General features: G+C 38.0%; 1 protein-coding gene across 3 annotated transcripts in view; it reads right to left on the reverse strand.

Moving 5' to 3' along the window:
• Ankrd12 (ankyrin repeat domain 12) overlaps positions 1–18,083 on the reverse strand; it is a 112,382-nt gene that overhangs the window by 93,594 nt on the left and 705 nt on the right. For all 3 annotated transcript variants that reach the window (XM_048363444.1, XM_048363442.1, XM_048363445.1), the window contains exon 2: positions 956–1,093. In XM_048363444.1, coding sequence (XP_048219401.1) covers positions 956–1,042 — 87 coding nt within the window. In that variant the 5' untranslated portion in view covers positions 1,043–1,093. The remainder of the gene's footprint in view (positions 1–955; positions 1,094–18,083) is intronic.

The following is an 18,083-nucleotide window of genomic DNA, read 5'->3' on the forward strand; positions in this document are numbered from 1 at the left end:
TCTTCTGCTTCCTCCTCAGGTTCCTGTGATCCTAAGATAAAGCTGGAAAAGTCTTACTTCCCCCTCCAGAATACAGGGAGTCAGGTACCATGCTATGTCTCCAGTTCAAGACAAAGAAGGCAATCTCAGGTCTTTGATAGTCCTTTCTGGGAATCAATCCCTCCTTGCCTTTTACTAATTGTGCCTTGCATTTTAGATAACTATTCTTCTGGAAAAGATGAGGACCTTTTCCAACCAAACTGTCAAGTAAATACTTCTTGGATGGTACCAGATCAAATCAGGGATCCCTGACTACTTCACCCCTTTACAGCAGGAAGTAGCTCCAGAAGAAATGACCTCTGCCCATACACCTGACCCAGTGCCCCTAGTTATTATTATTAAACAACAAAGAGGGAATGTTAGCCCACCAACCTGAACTTCTCCCTGCCCTAGAGTTCCCACCAGAATAGCTGGGCACTCCCACTTTGCACCCAGACCTCTCTGCACATGCAGGGTAGCTCTCTCTCTAGCCCCAGAGCTACAAGCTTCCACCTGGATAGGGGCAGATGCCACAATGCTCCCTCTCCCATGGGAGATAGGGCCCCACTAATAAACCTCCTTCTCCTGTATGTGACTGTCTCCCATGGCCCCCTGGGATGGCTGGGATGGATTCTTATGGTATGTCCAAGTCCTTGCTAGACAGTGATTTTGTGTTAGCTCTACCAAGTGCTCTTTACCACAATATGCTGCTTTTGTCACAAATCCAAAAACAATAGACTCAAGTAACCATGGATTATAACTTCCAAAATTATGAGCCAAAATAAACCTTTCCTCTTTTAAAACTTATCTCAGGTGTTTGTTATGGTCATGGAAAGCTTATGAGCACATTTGACATCCATGTTGCTTTTCATAGGATGAGTAATTACTTATTCCCAGTACAAAAATGTAAAACAAATCTTGAGTTACAATTATATACCTTTCTTCCATATGGTTTTTCTACCATATTGCTGTCACTGTCAGAATTTTCACTCTGAATTGGCTTTGTGAACCCAGACTTGGGCATTTTATAGCTGTTTAGCTAGTTTCTTCTTGTATCAGTCTTCTCATTCTGAACCTGTAAAGAATGGATACACAAGGATTATTTGAACACATTCACAATAGAACCTACTTAAAAGTCTATGTGCCAAAATTAATGCAATTCTGCTTTCTCAGCATTTCTGTAAGAATATTTTCTCAGAAAGGCTATCTTAACCTAAACCAAGTTTTCACGTAACAATTTGAGCTTCTAATTAACATTCTCTTGTTCAAATCTACTCAACGAGCCACATTCTCTAAACTATAATATCTGCAGCTTCCTGGACATTCAGAAATAGCGTCAGTAGAAACAATGCCCAAACTTTAGGTTTCAATTGTAATTCTGACTTGGTCTAGAAGTTATTTCTTATGACTCAAAAGAACCTAATAGGTCTGATTAGTAATTTTACATCTGATTTCCCATATTAAAACCCTTCCTACAGAAAGTCTGTACTACAGTTTCAGTTCCTTCACTGAACACCTGAAGATACTTAGCAGTTTTATCAACCTATTGATAAAATATTTGTTATCCTGCAATAAACACTTAATGCATCATTTTCTTTGCCATTTATTTCTTACTTTACAAGCTGACTAATATTCTAAAGACTCTTAAGAAGCTTATTTTCAGTCAAGCTTATGCTTTAGTAATCTGGTCAGAAATTCTCAGGGCTATACATATAAGAGAGGAACCTACAAGGATAGAACTAATTTGATTTCTGATGATCTATTAGCTAAATGTGGCTACAGTTCAATTAATAAAAACTAGAGGTCTGGGGATATGGCCTAGTGGCAAGAGTGCTTGCCTCGTATACATGAAGCCCTGGGTTCAATTCCCCAGCACCACATATACAGAAAATGGCCAGAAGTGGTGCTGTGGCTCAAGTGGCAGAGTGCTAGACTTGAGCAAAAAGAAGCCAGGGACAGTGCTCAGGCCCAGAGTCCAAGCCCCAGGACTGGCCAAAAAAAAAAAAAAAAAAAAAGCTGGAAGTGGACCTATGGCTCAAGTGGTAGAGTACCAGCCTTGAACAAAGAAAGCTCAGGGACAGTGTCCAGGCCCTGAGTTCAGACCCCAGGACTAGCATGCACACAAAGAAAAATGATCAAGGTACTCTGTATATCCCTTTGTAATAACAATAAATTTTAAAAAAACTGGATAAAATTAAAGTAGCCACTGCACTACATACTGCAGATATATATATATTTCTATTATCATGGAAATTTTTATTGTACAGCACTAGGCTAGAGTAAGGCTTCTAGCCAAGAGGAGCATTACTTGTACCACAATCACAAGCAGAATGACTCATAAGCCTAATTTTAATTTCTTCATGCTATATTTACTGTAAATGTGTATCATACCTCCAAGCAACCTGTCATTCTGATTTGAATTATTAAAACTTAGACAACTTCAACAGAGTTAAAATTTGCTATGCTCCTCAAACTGTACTACTGGTATTTAAATTTCTGTTTGGTTCAACTGAAAAAAACCTGTATCTTACATAACAACTAAATTACCAAAACCATAGTAAACTGATCTATATAGAACCACATCACAACATAATGCAACAGGAAAAATAGCCCATTATTTTGGTGTATAGCACAACAGAAGAGCTTTTGCCTAGATTCCATGAGGACTTGGCTTTGATTCAAAGCAATCCAAAAAATAAAACATAAAATAAAAACCGTGCCACAGTTTAAACAATTCAAAGCTTTTCTTTTATGGATGAGAAAACAAACCTGATGACAACAAGGAACTTCTTTTCTTCTAAAATTTAACATTACAATGAGTTACAGCTTACTTTGGGACCATTCAGTTGTTTCAACTATTATCATAAACAATCATTTAAACATTACACAGTCCTCCAAGTAGGTCAAGTGTAAAGCTTACAGAATTATAAGCTATATAAAAACAGAAAAATTCTGGCACAAAGAAAAAACTGACCTGCATAACAACAGATATCAGCCTATTTGCAGATGAAGAAAAGCAAGTTATTAGCAACTAAAGAAGTAGTGGCATGAGCATTTTCTGAGAAAACCCTATTGGAAAAAAATATTAAATTAAGTAGGCTGTATGTTAGAGAAGCTGATATATTCTTTGTTACCTTACTTGGAAAAAAATCACATTTACATTCCTAAACTGTTACTTCAATTAACAAATTGTAACCACTAGAGCCATTACCATGTAAACTATACCAAGAAATTAAAATCATACTAGGTAATTAAATGAAGTTTAAAATGTACAAATAAACAAAAAAAGGCAATTCTTGGGTTATTTCTCAAAAACTTAGGCAAAAAATATGACAAATAATAATAGAACTAAGCAAACCATACATATCCAGTTACAGGAAACACAAATGGCTTAAACATACCAACCCAGAAGCAGGTAAAAGAACAGACAAGAAGAAATTCACTTCAGATATCATATAGGTAGGTTAAAATAAATGAAAACAGATATGCATATAAGACACTAATCACAAGAAAGGTAATTAGTGTTCACAAGGAATGACTATATTAGTATCAGACAAAATAGGTCTCAGAACATACATTTTACACATTATACATGATAAAAGAGTCAATTCACTAATACACACTGATCCTAAGTACATATGTAACCAAACAACAACACTAATTTCTTAAGAATGAGAGGCTGTATATTACTGAAAGAAATTAAAGAGCTAAATAGAGACATACCATATTGGTAGATCAGAATACAAAGCACTGCTAAAATGTCAGTTCCTCAAAATGCTCTGTAAGTTCAATGTCATTCCAGTCAAAGGGCCAGAATGCTTTATTTTTAATTTTTAAGACACCAATAAACAATTTCTAGAATGCATATGAAATTACTGAAGGAAAGCAGACATAGTGACAGATATGTGTAATTCCATGCAAGAGGATCATCAGTTTCAGGCCAGCCTGCATACTGTTAGAAAAATCCTATTTCTTTTTTTTTATTTTTATTTTTTATTTTTTGGCCAGTCCTGGGGCTTGGACTCTGGGCCTGAGCACTGTCCCTGGCTTCTTTTTGCTCAAGGCCAGCACTCTGCCCTTGAGCCACAGCGCCACTTCTGGCCATTTTCTGTATATGTGGTACTGGGGAATCGAACCCAGGGCCTCATGTATATGAGGCAGGCACTCCTGCCACTAGGCCATATCCCCAGCCCGAAAAATCCTATTTCTTAAACAGAAATGAAAACAGAAAGTCTGGTGGCCAGAGCTTAAGTGGTAGAGTGTTTGCCTACCAAGTGTGAGATCCTGGGCTCAATCCTTGATACTGGATGGTGGAGGCAAGGATAAAATGCTAAGAGACACAGAAACAATTCTAAGAGAAAAAACAAAATTGTCAAGTCACATTACTCGATTTCCTTCCATATAGACTTAAAGAATAAGCAAAGCAGTGTTTATTAGTGTAAATATCAGTATGCAAACTAGCGAAACTGAAAGTAAAATCTAGAAATAGATCTACACATACATCCAAGTGATTTTCAAAAGTGCCATAAAAAAAAACTATGAAAGGGAAAATTAGATGAAAGTGGAACTTTATAAATAAAAACTTACAGGGATGTAAGAAGAAAATATTTGCAATCATTTCTTTAGAAAGGAGTTATACCCAGACTGGTAAGATAAAACCAATTTTAAGACAAGTAATTCTTACAGAAATTTAACTGTATAATAATGATTAGCAAATAATCATAAAAAAAGGTTGCTTAACCTCATTTGTCACTAAGGAAATTTGTCAGTGAGATGCCAACCATACTAAAATGGACTAAAGGCTAGGCAGTTATATAGTGGGTAGGTACTTCCAGAAATTGGAACTCCCGGGGGCTGGGAATATGGCCTAGGGGCAAGAGTGCTTGCCTCATATACATGAAGCTCTGGGTTCGATTCCCCAGCACCACATATATAAAAAATGGCCAGAAGTGGTGCTGTGGCTCAAGGGTAGAGTGCCAGCCTTGAGCAAAAAGAAGCCAGGGACAGTGCTCAGGCCCTGAGTCCAAGGCCCAGGACTGGCCAAAAAAAAAAAAAGGAACTCCCAGGAAGTTGTAAGAGCTAAGGGGCAAAGATATAGTCATTTAATAAATTAAAATAGTTGGATCTGTATTCGTATAGCTAAGAAGAGTTATTTAGGCTTGAGGCCTAGAGTGCCAACTGTCATTATCCAAAATAACACATCTTGAGCTTAGTCAGGATCTTTGTCACTTGATGGTTCTTTCCAACTCTTCTTTGGACTGGATCTTGCAATCCTCAGAGTTTTAGCTCCTACATTTGCCTTCTCCCAGCCTGTCGTTCTGTATTCTCAGCTACTTCAAAATCTCTTCTCAGTGCTTCCACTGTCTTTGCATTTTGTAGATTCTGTTACTGGTTCCTTTTTGGAACTTCACCGTAATCTCTGAGTGTAGCAGTTCAAAGCTTTGAGAATCAGATGCCATTTAGTTACCTTATATGTCCACTACTGTCACTGCCAGGTCTGGAAGGCCCAGGGCTTTGTGTCATTATTATACAACTAGCTCAAACCACTCTAATTGAGATAAAATCTACATGTAGGTACTAGACTATTTGGTAGAAGTTTTTACTGGGTCCTAATATTGCAACCTGAATGTGTCTGGACATAGCTCATCAGAGAAATACCTTACACTAACCTCTGAAGACTGAAAAATGGTATGATTATTCTGTAGCTAGAAAATTGGCTTGACACACTTGTATTATGTTTACAATTCCACTAGTCACAGTGAAGCTTCTAGTTTCACCTATCACAAGCCCTACATTAGGACCAATTATACAAACCTGTAATACAGGTCATTAAGAAACCTATTACTGCACCAATCACTGACATTTTACTGAGTCAATAGTGAGCTAAGACTGGCCCATTTGAGTGAGAATAGCTGTAAAGCCATTAGGACTATTCAGAGTCCACCCAAGCTTTTCTTGCCCAGAGTGGCAACTTTTAAAGCCAGGTTATGTTGTGTGTAGTAGTTATGATGGAAGAAGTCCTCCCAAGCAGATGGCTTCAGAAGTACTTGTATTACTTGTAACTAGAATATTATTTTCTCAAGTTATCAAAGAAGCGTTCAAAGCAACCAAAATGCCATGATGATATCAAACAATGGACTAATCTGTGAAAAGCTCTCCCCTCAAGACAGCCAGATACAAGGGAAGGATCTTAGAATTGTCAACCAAATATAAATCCAACTAGCCCCCAATAGAATAGCTCATTTGTGTTTTTTGTTTTTTGTTTTTTTCTCAAATTCATTTGTGTTTTTTTTTAAGTACACATTCAAAGGTGATTACAATAGAGATCTATTATAAACACTTACATTCTTAACATTATTTAACTGTGCTTATCTCCTAACAATATCCTTAGAAAAAACATGTCATCTGAGTGTCTCATTAACTTGTGTTTTGATGGGCAATTTATAGATCTGATTGAGTTTATGACATTGGGATAAGGAGTTTGTTTTTGTTTAAATGAGTGGGTATGATGTAATTACAAGATTCCATATCGGTGGAGAGGCTATGACTGAAAGTGTAATTAGGAAATGATGCATTGCCACCTTTGATGATGAGGAAAGAACCATAAAACAAGAAATGTGGATAGCTTCTAAAAATGGAAAGTGCTTGCGTGCCCAAGTGCGCATGCCCGCGCACACCTGCATACGTACACACACAGAATCCAGTCTCTCATGTAATCACAGAAGGAAATGCTGTACATACACCTTCACTTTATCCCCATGAGATTTATTCTGGGATTGAGAAAGTGTCTCAAGAGGTTGATTGCTTGTCTAGTAAGCATGTGGACCTCACTTCAATTTTCAAATTTATTTTTTACTTCTTCCCACTAAAATTGTAGGGAAATCTTTCTTTTTTTTTGGTGACATTAAGTTACTAAGATTTTAGAAATTAGTTATATTAGCAATAGTAATAGTTAAATTAGCAATAGTAGAACACAAATGTTTTTTGTTTGTTTTTTGCCAGTCCTGGGCCTTGAACTCAGGGCCTGAGCACTGTCCCTGGCTTCTTTTTGCTCAAGGCTAGCACTCTGCCACTTCAGCCACAGAACCACTTCTGGCCATTTTCTATATATGTGGTGCTGGGGAATCGAACCCAGGGCTTCGTGTATACGAGGGAAGCATTCTTGCTACTAGGCCATATTCCCAGCCGAAAACAAATGTTTTTAATTTAGTTTCTTTTAGCAATAAATATTGAAAACTACACAAGGGACTTCTTACATGCACTAAATAGAAGAAGCTATAATTAATATTTAAGTTGAATTACAAAGAGGTTATAATGGCTACATATATACTCTGGTATGGATTTATCCTATGTAAAGCATATAATGTGAGATAGTATGCAACAAATTTAAAAACATTAAAATTATATAATGTTAGAAAGGTAAAAGGATCAACTGATAAAAAGGTTTTGTCAATCATGTCATCAAGCAGAAAAAATATATAAATAAAAAGAAGAGTTATTTATATTCTTCCATTCTTTACAGGCTTAGTGACTATTATAACTGCTTATATTTTTACCTCTTTGCTCTAAGGGCTACACAAAGGCATTAGTACTTGCTATGGACTATTATCTTGTTTAAGCCAGCCAGTACCAAACTCTACAAGACAGTTTAAATATTTGATTTTTTCTTTTCATAGACATTAATTCTTTTAAAACTAATACACTCTAGGGGGCTGGGAATATGGCCTAGTGGCAAGAGTGCTTGCCTCGTATACATGAAGCCCTAGGTTCGATTCCTCAGTACCACATATATAGAAAACAGCCAGAGGCGGCGCTGTGGCTCAAGTGTTAGCCTTGAGCAAAAAGAAGCCAGGGACAGTGCTCAAGTCCTGATTCCAAGCCCCAGGACTGGCAAAAACAAAAACAAACAAACAAAAAGAAAAACCTAATACACTCTTGAGCAGATGTGCAATGCTGCACATCTATGATTTTAAATACTTGGAAAGCTGAGGCAGAAGGATACTGAGTTCAAGTCCAGACACCAAACAATAACATCCCATTATTACTTCTTATAAGCCAAAAACATCTGTGTATGTATCTAATAGCAACTTATTTCCAGGTCAACATTTTATAAATATACGGTATTAAAATATTCAGTCTTCAGGGCTGGGGATATAGCCTATTGGCAAGAGTGCCTGCCTCGGATACACGAGGCCCTAGGTTCGATTCCCCAGCACCACATATACAGAAAACGGCCAGAAGCGGCGCTGTGGCTCAAGTGGCAGAGTGCTAGCCTTGAGCGGGAAGAAGCCAGGGACAGTGCTCAGGCCCTGAGTCCAAGGCCCAGGACTGGCCAAAAAAAAATTCAGTCTTCAACTTACAGCAGGAAAAATGATCCTGTTTCTTTATGCTTAATCATGTAATAATCCAAATTTGTGTGATAATCACTTGTCTAGTAATACTTATTTTAAAGGTTATGGTTCCTGATTTTAGAATCAGAATACTGAAGACTGTTAAAGGGATGACCACTTGAGTTACAACAGGTTTTTTTTTCCTTTGTCATTTATTTATTGTCAGCCCTAGGGCTTGAATTCTGGGTCTGGGTGCTATCACTGAGCTTCTTTTTGCTAAAGGCTAGTGTTCTACCACTTGAGCCACAACACTACTTCTAGCTTTTTCTGTGTAGTTTATTGGAGATAAGAATTTCACAGATGTTGCTGCCCATGCTGGCTTCAAAGTGCCATCCTCAGATCTCAGCCTCCTGAGGAGCTAGGAGTATAGGCATGAGCCACTGGTACTGTTAATAGCTTCTTTTGAGTGAGGAAAAGGTGGTGGAATTAATTAGTGGTGACAGCTGCACAACATTGTGGATATACTGAAAACCACAGAAGAATTATATCAAGTAGTGAATTGTATGATATGAGAACTTTATTTTAGAAAAATTTAAAAAAAAGTATTCTTAGGGGTCACAAGCTATTAATCCTCAAACCATTATTCATTTATGCAGTGAAGATTAACATGTGAGTAAATGAATGGTATTCCCCTCATGGGAATTATTCAGAAATTACAAATAGACAAGGCAAAGTTCTAGATTAGTGCTGAAAATATGAATGAAAGAAGAGCCTATATCCCAGTAGTAAGTATTATGGCAATCTTTGTAGCTATAGTAGGCTGGTTTTGTTACTATAATGAAATACATGTGGCTGGTACTTACAAAGAAGAAAGGACTAGCTAGCTACAAAGTTATAGAGGTTCAACAGTATGATTCTGGCATCTGCTAGGTACAGATGTGTACATCTTCACATCTCTCATTGTGTTGTACACAATGTATAACACAGAAGGACAGAGTAGGAAAGACACTAGAACTTATAGGCACAGGAAGGAACTTCCTGAATAGAGTCCCAGGGGCACAACAAATAGGGGAAAGACTCGACAAATGGGACTACTACAAATTAAAAAGTTTCTGCACAGCTAAGGACATAGCCACCAAAATAGAAAGACAGCCAACGATATGGGAAAGGATATTTACCAGCACAGCAACAGACAAAGGCCTGATATCGGTCACCTACAGAGAACTCAAAAAACTAAGCCCCTCCAAGCCCAATAAACCTATTAGGAAATGGGCAAAAGAGCTAAAGAGAGACTTCACAAGAGAAGATATAAAAATGGCAAAGAAACATATGAGGAAATGCTCAACATCCCTGGTAGTAAAGGAAATGCAAATAAAAACAACCCTGAGATACCACCTCACCCCAGTTAGAATGGCCTATACTCTGAACTCAGGAAACAACAAATGCTGGAGGGGCTGTGGGGAACGAGGAACCCTTCTCCATTGTTGGTGGGAGTGCAAATTAGTACAACCACTTTGGAGAACAGTATGGAGGTTTCTCAAAAAGCTCAATATAGACCTACCCTATGACCCAGCCATACCACTCCTAGGCATCTATCCTAAACAGCAAAGTCCAAGATATCAAAAAGGCATTTGTACTTCCATGTTTATCGCGGCACAATTCACAATAGCCAAAATATGGAAACAACCCAGATGCCCCTCCACAGACGAATGGATCCAAAAACTATGGTACTTATACACAATGGAATACTACATAGCGATTAGGAATGGTAAAATACTGTTATTCGCAGGGAAATGGTCAGAACTCGAACAAATAATGTTGAGTGAGACAAGCCTAGAACACAGAAAACAAAGGGGCATGATCTCCCTGATATATGACTGTTAACAAAGGGAGACGGAGAGACAGTAGAGACCAAGTCTGTGAATACTGTATATGTTCTTGATACATTGTATATTGCATATATGTCAACCTGACCTAGACAAGGGATAGAAAAACAGGTCGTAAGATATCATAAGAAATGTACACACTGCCCTACTATGTAACTGCACCCTCTTTGCACAACACCTTGTAAAAAAATTTATGTCCAATTAATAAAAAAAAAAGTTTTTAACAAAAAAAAAAAGAAAAAAAAAGATGAAAAAGGTTAGTGAACTTTAAAGAAAAAAAAATCTACAAAGGACTACAGGAAGGTACAAGCCACTATTGAGAAAATTTGTACAGAGTGAGATAGATATTCACATCAGGAGCTAAATAATCTAAGGGGAGGTATATAAAGACCTAAAATTGATTTGCAATATTGAATCCTTAAATTCTTTATGCTATTTTCATAAATTACCTGAAAATATTCCCTCCTCTGCCAGTTGAGTCACACCTCTAGCCCTTTTTGCTCTGGCTATTTAAAATAGGGCCTTGATTTCTGCCTGAGCTGATCTAGGCCATAACCTTCTCACGTATACATCCCACAACAGGTGTGATGCCAGATGTACTTTACAATGCCCAGCTTTCTTGTGAGAGACGTCTCTTAAGCCTTTTTTTCTTTTGTCTGGGCTGTAGTTTAACTAGGATGATAGATACATACCAACATATTCAGCTACTGGTTGAGATGGGGCATATAGAAAAGAGAGTGTCTTATACTTTTCTTTTTCTTTATTGGCATTGAACTGTAATGTCTGTGAATCTTAGAGTAGCAGGAGTAATGCCTGGCTTAATTCTTTAATATTTTGATTTTGCCATTTGTCCCATATTCTTCCCCCAAAACATTCTAGTATAGCAAATCTTTTCAATATATCATTTATTTACCATTAAACCTAGGGTCGTTCTCACCTTCACTGCTTTCTTTTAAAATTCCAAGTACATGATAATGCTTGGATTTAGATAGCTTTAAAAATGGCATATAAAAGCAAACTTACTGACATAAAAGATCATTTTATTAAAAAGCAGGGGTATGGATTTAGTTCAGTGGTAGACTACCTATCAAGCATGCACCAGGCCCCAGGTTGTATTCCCAGCACAGCAAAACTAACTGTTTTTAAGAAAAAGAATTTTCAATAATCATTGCTTTTGTGGTATAACCCTGAGACCTTGAAAACATCTTTACCTCTGCCTAAACTCTTTATGCAGTTACAGAGAACTGTAATTGGTTCAGTACATATGTAATGTTAAAGAAATCATTATTTCTAATAATGTATCACTCCATTCCTATCCTGACCAACTTGTGGTTTATAAGGCTTAACTGTAGCCTAAAACTTACTTGTATGATTTCATGCCAAGATTGAAGTGTTTGGCTCTTATTTAGGCCTGATCTGCTACTTCATATTTTCTGTCTCTCATTTACTCTTCCACATGAACCTATCTCTTACATACTCATACACAGAATTCAATTAAATATTCCAGAGCAACACACACACACACACACACACACACACACGTAAGACTTTCCCTAGTATTGGGATTATAAGTGTGTACTATACTTGGTTTTACTTTTTTCTATTTGAATTTGGTTTTTTTTTTGTTTGTTTTTGTTCTTTTTTTTGGCCAGTCCTGGGGCTTGGACTCAGGGCCTGAGCACTGTCCCTGGCTTCTTTTTGCTCAAGACTAGCACTCTGCCACTTGAGCCACAGCGCCACTTCTGGCCATTTTCTGCATATGTGGTCCTGGGGAATTGAACCCAGGGCCTCATGTATACAAGGCAAGCACTCTTGCCACTAGGCCATATCCCCAGCCCTCTATTTGAATTTTAAATAGAAAAAAAAGCAGTAATACAAGATTTCATTGTGCCACTTTCACAAATATAAAGTGTATCTTGACCATTCACTCACCCAACCCCTATAATTCTCCCATATTCATATCCCCTAACCCTTCTTAAAATAATTTAGACAAGTTTCACTTTTCTATTTTATGCAAATAAACTACATTAGGAAAATGTAGGAAACAGGCTGGACTCGATCTTCCACTGGTGAGGACTGTTTATTCAGATAGAGCAGAGAGGGGCACAGACCTTCCCAGAGGTTTGGAGACTGTGAGGGGGTGAATTTGGGACCAGGCTTATATGGGATCTGAGCAAGGAGGCAGTGGTTAACGAAAAAGCCACTAGGTCTAGGAAGTTGGCGGCTTTCCCACAGGGACTGCTTATGGCTGGGCCTAGGTCAATTGCTGCCTGCATAAAAGCAGGTTCTGAGGGTCTGCCTGGTGTCTCTTTGCACCTGGGACAATGGGATGGGGGGGTCAATGCTTCAAACTACAATAGCCATATTCAACTCCATTCATTCTCTTTATTAGCTCTCCCCCTCCCGATCCTGCCTAGCCTCTCATCCAAGCTTGATTTTTTTTTTTTTTTTTTTTTGGCCTGGGCACTGTCCCTGAGCCTCTCTGTGCTCCAGGCCTGAGCTCTATCACCAGCCACAGCTCCACTTCCGGTTTTTGAGTAGTAATTGGAGATAAAGAGTCTCCGGGGAACTTTTCTGCCCAGGCTGGCTCATGCCTGTAATCCTAGCTACTCAGGATGCTAAGATCTGAGGGTTGTGGTTCAAAGCCTGTCATGACTGAAAAGTTCCCCAGGAGTCTTTTATCTCCAAGTAATCACTCAAAAGCCAGAAGTGCTACTGTGGCTCAAGTGGCAGAGTGCTAGCCTTGAGCACAAAGAGGCTCAGGGACAGTGCCCACGCCCCACAACCACCACCACCACCAACAAAAAAGGAACCAGAATTTCCAAGTAAGTCAGTGATTCCCTGTTTTCTGAAACTTATTTTAAACCAGAAGTCCTATCCTCGGAACACATAATTCAACAAAAAAGTTACAACTTTAAAATATTCACAAACTCTTTTCATAATTATGGAACCTTCTTTTAAGTTATCTATCTCCTACACTGAATTTTAAGCTCAACATAAGCAGAGATTGTCTTCTTCACATACATGCTTAGCACTAGGGCAGAAAACCTGAAAACTTAAGAATCTTTGCATTGACTTGTCTCCCATTTGCATTCCATAAAATTTCTAGTTGATCTACTATAGGAGTATCTATAATTTTGTCTCTACAAGTCAATTAGCACTTCATAATGAACATAACTGGTGTGAAACTCCATGTTTTCTCCTCTGCATCAAGGACTGTTTTCTGCTGACATGTGACTATAAGCAAGGGAAATATTATGAAATAATAAAGGAGTTTAGAGTGACAACTCCAATAAGTTAAAACTGGAGAGACCTAATTTCTTTGGAGATTTATAGGGTTGGTGCGGCTATAGAAGTTAGCATGAAAAAGATAAAAGATCAAGAAAATTATTTATAACATAGGTGACACAGAAGATTTATGTTCTTCACTATATGAAGACTGCATAAAGAGGTTAGAGAATTGTTAACCTTTCTCTTTTTTTACTGTAACATAGGATATGTCAACTCTGTAATGTAAAAACCTATTAAAATGTTCAAATACTATGTTTACATTTTTCTGTTACTTAGAGAAGTTTGCTGTTTGAAGGAGCAAAGGGAAAAATGGCCAAAAAATTAGGTGGGGTTGATACACACCTATAATCCCAGCATCAAAGAGACTGTGCCAGGAGGATCACACATTTAGGGCTAGCTTCAGCTACACAGTGAGACTGTCTGGGAAAACAAAAACAACAAAAGATGCAAAGGACATGAAGTGTAATTCACAGCAGAGAAAACAAAAACGATTGTTTTCATATGTATTAGAAAATGATCCCAGGGCTGGGAATATGGCCTAGTGGCAAGAGTGCTTGCCTCGTATACATGAAGCCCTGGGTTCGATTCCCCAGTACCACATATATAGAAAACAGCCAGATGTGGCACTGTGGCTCAAGTGACAGAGTACTAGCCTTGAGCAAAAAAGAAGCCAGGGACAGTGCTCAGGCCCTGAACTGGCAAAAAAAAAAAGAAAGAAAGAAAGAGGGCTGGGAATATGGCCTAATGGCAAGAGTGCTTGCCTCATATACATGAAGCCCTGGGTTCGATTCCTGAGCACCACATATATAGAAAAGGCCAGAGGTAGCTCAAGTGGTAGAGTGCTATCCTTGAGCAAAAAGAAGCCAGGGACAGTGCTCAGGCCCTGAGTCCAAGCCCCAGGACTGGCCAAAAAAAAAAGAAAGAAAGAGATCCCAATTTCTGTGGCTAGAGTTCAAATACCTCCTCCAAAAAAAGATGAAAACCTTAAAATATAAACTATAGTTGTGATTTGTATTCAATAAAATAACATAAATATATGTAAATACCTATGTAAATAGAGATTTATTTTTACTGAGCATTTGCAAAGCAAGAGAGAACTAATGTTTGAAGGAGGTGTTATTTAAGGGGGAAAATACAAAAGACAGACAAATGAGTAAACCAATATGTTTGCTTTCAATAATGTAAGAACAAAGTTAGTGAAGAGGTGTTTTTCTGCTGCAGCTTAAGCATAACTTCTTCATTCATGAGATGCTTTTTAAATCTTTAAGATAGGAACTTTTTTGGTAGTACTGGGATATAACTTAAGGCTTTGTGCTTGGTAGACAGGTACTCTACCACTTGAGGCATGCTCTAGCCCTTTTTTCTCTAGTTATATATAAGAAATGATCTTGCTTTTTGCCCAGGTTATCCTGGACCACAATTTTTCTATTTATTCTTCCTGCTACAGCTGGGCTAATAAGCATGTACCCAGTTTTATGCCCAGCTTTTTTCTGTTGGTGAGTCTCACATGCTTTTCGGCTTGTGTTGGTCTGGAACAGCAATCCTCTCAATATCTACCTCCTGTGTAGCTGGGATGACAACTGTGCACTACGGAACCCAGCTCTTTGTTGAGAGTGTCTCATAGACTGCCTGACTAACTTTGAACCTTCATCATTCCAAGAGGCAGGTGCGAGCCACCAATTCCTAAGCACTTCAGTGATAATTTCTCAGGGTAGAATTACTACTGTATGATCACATCAACTATAAATATATGAATGACATGGGCTGAATTTAATTCAAGAAAAATTATAGATGGACATTGTGGTGCACACCTGTAGTTCCCATAATCTAGAATGGCAGGCAGAGGATCTCCAGTTGGAAGCCAGCCTAGAATGCAAAGGGCATTCAAATGAGGTTAACCTGGTCTGGGCTGTATAGTGAGACCCTGTGACAAAGGGGAAAAGGAAGGGGAGGAGGAGGAAAGGGGGAAAGTGAAAAAGAGGAAGGGAGAAGGGGGTGGGAAAGGAAAATAAGTGAAAAAACAATAATTCCCTGGCTGGGGAAGATGAGTATTAATTAACAAGTAAAAGTATCATAATTAATAATAAACAAAATAAATTATTTTAAAATAAAATTAACCCAAGAACGCTTTCAAATGATAGATGAAGAAACTTTATATTATTTAACAGATCCAGTCCTTTAAGTGCTCATAGGCCTCTTTACTAAGATTAGAACTAAGAGGAGATCAGATATTATCAGTGTTATAATCTGAAAAATAACAAGTACATAACCTAATAAATCTAGGTCTAAGCACAAAGTAGGAACCTAAATACCTTGATACACTTAAGAGAACTGCATTTTCTCTAAACATAATATCCCCATTTTAAAATTGACAGTATATATAAGGAACATTCTACATACAATATTCATTTGTTCCATTCACCAATCCTGTAAATTATGTAGGGAAGTTATTTTTGTAATTTAAGAAGGCAAGGCTTTGAAAGTTAATTTGGATTTGCTAAAACAAAACAAAACAAAACAGGGGGCTGGGAATATGGCCTAGTGGTAAAGTGCGCGCCTCATATACATGAAGCCCTGGGTTCGATTCCTCAACACCACATATATAGAAAAAGCCGCAAGTGGCGCTGTGGCTTAAGTGGAAGATTGCTAGCCTTGAGTAAAAAGAAGCCAGGGACAGTACTCAGGCCCTGAGTTCAAGCCCCAGGACTGGCAAAAAAAAAAAAAAAAAAAAAAGTTAGGAAGTAACCAATAAAATCAAAGCCAGGCCTTTGTTCTTACATTTTAATGTTTTTTCTTCTATTACTACATAGTTACTCCTAAGAAAAGAGGCAAACTAGAATCTCACAGAAATAAACTTCTAGGCCAAGCCATACATCATTATAACTAGTTGTCATTTTATTTTTCTACGCCTTAACTCCCTAATCTGTAAAGTGAGAGAAATAGATTCTGGATTCAAAAATTGAAGGTCTCTTCTGATTCTGATGATAAATCTCCCAGTGTACCCTTTAAAGGGCATATTTACAAATACATGTGGTTAGCAATTAATTCCAAGTCAAAAAGTGGTAGTGTCAACAGCTCTTAAGCAACCTATTTGAAATTTTTACAGAAATTCTTCATGTTTCATACATTTTAAAATAAAGATTTCTTTTCCCACCAAGTGTTTTCAAATATCTTGACTATTTATCAACCTCAGAAACAGTATCAATCCCATTTTCCAAAAATTCCTATAAACAAAAAGAGTTATCACTGGAATTCTGATTTTAAATTCTTTCTTTTAAATTTATTGGTGAGTCAGTCACCACTTGTCTCAAAATAAAATTCTAGCTTTCCTATTTGGCACATGGGGTGCCAGTGGCTACTAAGAAGGCCAAGATCTGGCCAAGGTCACCATATGGAAAAGGTGACTGAAAGCTAGGCCCGGAGTTCGAGCCCCAGTACTGGTAAAGGAAAAAAAAAAAGTCAATATGAGCTCAGGGACAGCACCCAGGCCCAGAGTTCAAGCCCCACTACCAACAACAACAACAAAAAAAAAGAGCTGACTTCAAAAAGCCAATATGAGACTTTGTTTTCAGTATTCCTAAAGCATTCTTGGAATACACATACACACCTTTAAATTCTTAATATGATTACAGAAAGTATAAAAAAGATCAAGCACAGTAAACGCATCTTGCTTTATGTTTTCTTCCACAAATACACTTAACACTCCAGTTTTCCTTCCAGAAAACCTTTCCTGTCTCTACAACAAAACATCTACCCTGAAGAGTTAAGTTTCATTTATGTCAGGATGTCTCCCAGAACTTTAGAAATTTGGTGCTTTATAGAAAATAGTAGTAAAAACCTTTCTTCCCTTATCTACAATTTCTAGAGGAAGCACTTCAAATCTTAACATGCTTTGAATTCAAAGACTTCTCAACATGATTACTTAATATAACATTCTTATCTTCCATAGTTGATACTGTCTTATTTTGCTTTTAAGCCACTTAGCACCAATAAATCATATGTCCTTCCAGTTCTGAGCTAATCTCCAAGAAAGCCTTTGTGCAAGGACTGAAGAAACAGAAACACATCGGTGCTCAAAATTCTTAGTACCTTTGGTACGTTAACACCAACTAGCCTGTTTTATTAGTGTGCCTCTTTTTAATTTACATAGGCAATGTTTAAAACAAAAAGGGGGGGAAACACATGTCTGAAAATGCAGGTTTATTTCAATTTCAGGATGAGAGTTAATTACTGGATCTACTACAAATTTCAAGCAAGATCGAGGTTTGGCCACGGTTTTCCGGTGTCAATTCAAAGGTTTTCTACAGTGTCAATCAAGCAGGGTAATCCCGTTAACTCCGTTTCTCGCTGAGATTGTGAAAACCACTGTCAGCTGGGCACCCGTACGCCGCCGTTTGACAAGCGTCTCCGCGCTAGGATCCTCGGGGATACGTGTCACCTCACATCACACCTCCCACTGAGATCGGGGCCGCCCGTGCTCCTCGGGGTCTGGGAGCCTCACTCCACGCGACCCGAGGTGGCCCAACCCAGGTGACCAGGGCGCCTCGTTGGTCTGGAG

The sequence above is a fragment of the Perognathus longimembris genome, chromosome 15 (assembly GCF_023159225.1).
Source record: "Perognathus longimembris pacificus isolate PPM17 chromosome 15, ASM2315922v1, whole genome shotgun sequence".
In the NCBI taxonomy this organism is placed as follows: domain Eukaryota; kingdom Metazoa; phylum Chordata; class Mammalia; order Rodentia; family Heteromyidae; genus Perognathus; species Perognathus longimembris.